This window comes from Crocodylus porosus, unplaced genomic scaffold (assembly GCF_001723895.1).
Source record: "Crocodylus porosus isolate Cpor-Errol unplaced genomic scaffold, CroPor_comp1, whole genome shotgun sequence".
NCBI lineage: Eukaryota > Metazoa > Chordata > Crocodylia > Crocodylidae > Crocodylus > Crocodylus porosus.
In genome coordinates this window covers 2,460,775-2,466,029 of record NW_017728922.1, presented here as the reverse complement: position 1 = coordinate 2,466,029, position 5,255 = coordinate 2,460,775, and the positions used below count along the sequence as shown (strand labels likewise).

Here is a 5,255-nt window from a genome sequence, read left to right as displayed (position 1 = left end):
TCCCCCCACACCTCTTCCCCCCAACAGACTTACTAGCTGGATGCTGCACATCGGCAATCGGATTGGTATCAGCTGATATGGCTGGTCAATAATTGGCTGTTGGCATCAGCCCAAAAATTTTTTTATCAATGCACCCCTAAAGAATACTATTCTAACCTGGAACATGGTATTTTTGGGTCCCATATATGAAATTCAGATGTGACTGATACTTGATCCAGACATGTCCTGAATCTAACTTTTTGAGAGCTATGCAGTCGCTCTGATGATGACTCTCAAAAACATGACTCTCAGACATTTTTAGACTCCAACCTAATTACAATTCCCAGGCTGGTTATGCCATTTTGTGTTCCAAATGTCTAGGGTTTTCAACATTTTTTCATTTGCAGGTTCCTAAAAGATTTTGAATCAAGGTGTAAACCCCTTTCAAAATTTCAAAGGGAGATGCAGACCAAATTGAATTGTAAGTGTGGCTAGTTACACACTTTTGACTGATCATAATCAACTTTCATGGACCCCTCAGACATACCCTGTGGACCCCCAGGGGTCCATGGACCACAGGTTGAAAACCACTTGTCTAGGGCAATGTTCAAGAGAAGGATTATGATGAATCAAAGTCAACTGCAAGGTACAGTTGGGGAATGTGATTTCCAACCAGATTATTCATTCTCCTATACTGTGGCATAAATTTATGTTCATAGAAAGATAAATATAACAGTGCCTTAAATTAAATGCATCCCTTACCAGCAGACTTTTTGCTAGGATGTTTTCAATGAGTTTGAAGTCATTGCGCAATTGCTTGCTCTTGGAGCTCGTACCCTCCATCTCCTCATCAGCATAAAAGCGGAAATAGAGGGATTCATCCTTGAATTCACTCTTCTCCAGGACTGTAAACCAAAGGTAAGGACATATGTATATACATGCACACAAAGAGAGAGAGAGAGAGAAATCTAATTACTTCTTGATCTTTACAGAATGGAAACCACACAGGCTATTGCACAGTCTGGGCACACTTTCCTCCAAGCCGCTTGGTGGATCTTGGTCTCACGTTTGGGTCTCCTGACACACAACGGAGCCCTTTGGAAGAAGTGTACTCTGTAGCAAATTATTAAGCACGACTTGCCTGATGGTGGTTGATATTAGTCTTAAGTCTGAAAACCCCTAAAGGGTGGAAAGTAAATGTTACTTTCAGTCTGAATTGGAATGATTCACTGCACATATGTTGAATTGTATTTAGTGGTCTAATAAAGTAGAAAGCCATATGCATATGGTTTATTTTCCTGGCGTGGCATCTATATCACTGAGGAGAAGAATGGGTGGGATCACATCTCTGGCAACTATATTGTCCTTGAACTGCTTCAACAAACAAGGGAGAGTCCACTCATTTTTGTTGACAGCATGTGTGGAGAGTTGGGCATGAGAGAGCAGTGCACTAAGTGCTTGACAGCAGCTTTATAAGCCAGATCCTAGTTTCCAAAGAGCACCAGAGTGGACATCACCCTCCCCATCACACGGAGCTCTACAGCTTTAAAACATACTCATTTCCCCTCTTTTTACCATCCTGGCCCTGGTTGCTCATATCCAATGGGACTACCCTTCCCTGCACTCCCTTTCTGTACAGAGCACCTTTTTCATGCAAGACTTCATGAAATCTCCAGAGCAAAACCTTATGGCCACTATTCAGCTGCAATCTGGAGAAATTCCCATCGGTAAACACAGGCCCATTGTGAGACTTACAAAGGCCAGTCAGCTCCACACAACAACAACAAAAACTGGCTTTCACAGTAAATTAACTTCTTAGCAGAATCTCTCTCCTTCAGCAGTTTTTTGATTGCTTGTTTGGCTGGGATATGTAGAATTGGATTGGATGCAGCAACTTCCTTGGACGATCTGTTCCATCTTCTAGGGCCATGTCAATGGTAGCTCCTATTACAGCCCAAAGAAATCTCTGGATAGTCCCTGATCCAACCCACAGCAGCATGCTCAGTGCTTTCCACTCCTTCTCCCCTGCCTCCAGTTCCTGATTCACCTTTACAGGAATCTTTTCAGGAAAGTTCTGTTGGTCTTCATATATATTTGAAAAACATGGTGTTTGTATGTGGCAACATACTGTAAACCCTCACGGTGGCAGGAGCAGACCCAAAAGTCTGCTAGAGAAAGGAACGCTACAAAACACATTCTCCAACTCTGCCACCAGGTTTGTTTGTGTGTGTGCATCTACACTTGCAACCAATGTGAAGCAATAAACTCTGGAGCAGTTGGAGCCAGAGTCAACTACCCCCAGGAGCAGCATCTACATGTGCATCCAGGACAGCAGCAATTTGAGCCAGGGCAGAGCAGTTTACGCCTGGGCCACTTCTACCCTGCCCGCCGCAGGCTCCATGTGGCCGTGTCAGGTGGTGAAGGGGCTGGCTGAGGTACGGGGATGCTGGAAGTGCAGTGTTGTGTGGCTAGGAGGCAGGCAGGAGTCTGGCCCCTGGCTGGCTAGGCTGACTGGGCACAATTTACACCTGCGGTCAGCCTTTACACATGTGTTTAACTACAGTAAATGACTCCACCATAAGATGAAGTACTATGTTATGGCAGAGTCAGTTACTTTACCAAGGCCTAATACTGTTGCATGTACGTACAGTGATGCTTTACTCCACATCTAATCAGTCTACTCCCCAGTAAAGTGCATGTGTAGAGGCAGCACTGTGAAATGAAACTGCCATTTAACCAGGGTGGAGGATGAGAACCAAAGTTTGGACCTTTCCTGCCTTCCTTTTGTTAAGGGTCAGACTCTCAAGGTCTTTGCTCATGTTGAGTGGGACCTGACTTTACCAGGAGCTTCACTGATTTCAGCTAGACTTTGAGCAACAAGAGGCTACACAGCATGCATAAGGTACCAGAACCTGATCCAGAATGTGATCCACCCATTCCTCCCCCTCCAGCTTTCATGCCCAGAGCAAGAAGTTCAGGCTGAATTAAAAAGAGAGTCAATTTCTATATGGTGACTTTCCTGAGTTCCCTGTCTGAGATCACTTGCCAGATGCAAGGAGAAAGCTGTGCTCTCTACAGTACCAGCTCCTAGTTTCTAACAGGAGCATCAATGGAGAGCAGTTTAATTCAAAATCTAAAGCCCCCAAGGATTAGACACTTCCAGGACCCACACTTCAACCTCAGATGTGACTTTCTGTTGGCTTTGCCTATACCTTGGACTGAAACGGTCACCAAAGAGACAGAAGCTTTTTGTTTTGGGTAAGGGAAATGTGGTGATTTTCTATTGAATTCCCTCACTAATTGCTACTCCCCTCCGACATAGTAGTTTGGGTTATTTCTGTCGGGTTTCCCACTCGCTGCTTCTGGATTACTGTGAGGACATGGGAGATGGCAGAAACTGGGGTCATTAAATGGCCTTTATTTTAGAGCAAGTTCTTCCCACTGCCTGGGTGCAAAAACAATATGCAATAGCAACGGGAAACAAAAGGGTAAGAGAGACCTCAAAACACAGGGCAGAGCTTGAGAATCTGGCACCAGTGAGCTGGTAACCCCGGCAGCCCAGTGCTGAATGCTGCCAAGGCAGGAACTGGGCTGGGAAATCTTGGCATGTCCTTTACTAACAGCCTCCCGTGTGAGGAGTCAGACAAGTTCACTGCATGTTACATGCAAAACCAACTGGGTGCATTTCAAGACACCCTTTAGCATCTTAGATATCCAAGGTAAGGCAATTATATGGTCAGTGCAAAAAATATCACTCCTCTATGTTAGTTAGGTACGCCAGTGTTCACCATGACTATTATGACTAGCGGGAACCTAAAGGAGAACTACCCTAGACAGCTAGCGTGGGCTCGAAGCCAGTGGTATTTCCCCTGGGTCCTCCGGAGCTGTTGGTATATCCGCATGTACAGTGCAGTGTATAGGAGAGGGATTTGCAGACATCCCCAGTTAATCTGACTGAAATGAGAGCTCCCGTAATTGGCTATGGGAAAGGATATTGATGTGAATTACCATGATGCATGAAGCCATTATTGCAGAGTCCAACACCCAGCGCGACGGCTTCCTCTCGAGTCTGACAGTCTCCCTAGAAACAGAAGGATAAATATTACACCTCAGACAACTTCCTCATCTAAATGATTTCCCTTCCCTGCAATATGGCTTGCGGCTCAGAAATTAGCAGGGTGCTCTGTGTAGAGAACAATAGCGAGCAATTAAAATAGGCCTCCCTTTGCCTAAATCCTATTCATTCCTATATATAGCACCTCTTCCGTCCCACAGGAATTGGGAGGACAAAGACCAGGCCTCTGGAAAGCAGCTGTTTTACCACCACAGATGCATAATATTACCTCAGTGTAGAGACTTTTTTCTTTTCTTTTTTTCTTCTTCTTTTTTTTTTTTTTTTTACCAGCAATCACGATAAAGTCTGAGTTCAGTTCCCATTAGCCACAGACAATAAAACTTATTCTCAGGCAGAGAGAGATATTTTATCTACACTCAAGCCAAAGGAGAAAAACCTTTCTGTGCAAAACCAGCCACAGTGAATGCTCAAAGGTCAGATTAATTAAACTTCTATGTTACTCTGTTTTTCACATAGCCAGACTTGCAAACAAATTACTCACTCATCATCTGAAGCTGTCAAACCTCCATATTTCAACATAGGTTGCAAAACATGATCCAGTGGGCACATCTACACGTGCACCCAACTGAGCAGTTGTTACTGTGGCAGTCATTTAGTATTTGCTTTAGCAGTAACCCCTGGTACTGCACAGTCCCAGCACCACACAGCTCATTTCCGACCCTACTGCGCAGGAGCAATAAGCTACTATGCAGTAGCTTGTTGCTAATGTGCAGTAGTGGCAGCCTCACGGTTCATGCCTACCGACACTACATGGCTGTAGTGACAAGCTACGTTGCCATAGCTTGCTGCTACAGCAATGCAGCATCTCATGCAGATGCACCCAGTGTGCAATAAAATGAATGCACAAAACTGGCTAATCACAATAAATGCCCAATGTTTGCCCGTGCAGCTGCTCTTGCATGGCCACAAAGGATGCTTTCTGCTGGCATCTTCTGGTCACTGCCAGATCCTGCACAGTGCTGAGCATGGCCTGCAGCTCCACTGAAGCCACACAGAACTGCAGGAGTTTCATAGATTTCATAGACATCAGGGCTGGAAGGGACCTCGGGAGATCACTGAGTCCAGCCCCCTGCCCAAAGGGCAGGAAGTCAGCTGGGGTCATAGGATCCCAGCAAGATAAGCATCCAATTTACTCTTGAAG

General features: G+C 45.1%; 1 protein-coding gene across 1 annotated transcript in view; it reads right to left on the bottom strand.

Annotated features, from left to right (window-relative positions):
- Positions 1–5,255, bottom strand: part of PREX1 (phosphatidylinositol-3,4,5-trisphosphate dependent Rac exchange factor 1) — a 277,523-nt gene that overhangs the window by 52,458 nt on the left and 219,810 nt on the right. Inside the window, exons 15-16 of the mRNA XM_019539798.1 lie at positions 3,988–4,060; positions 742–884 (exon numbers count right to left, since the gene is read on the bottom strand). Of these exons, the coding sequence (XP_019395343.1) occupies positions 742–884; positions 3,988–4,060 (216 nt within the window). The remainder of the gene's footprint in view (positions 1–741; positions 885–3,987; positions 4,061–5,255) is intronic.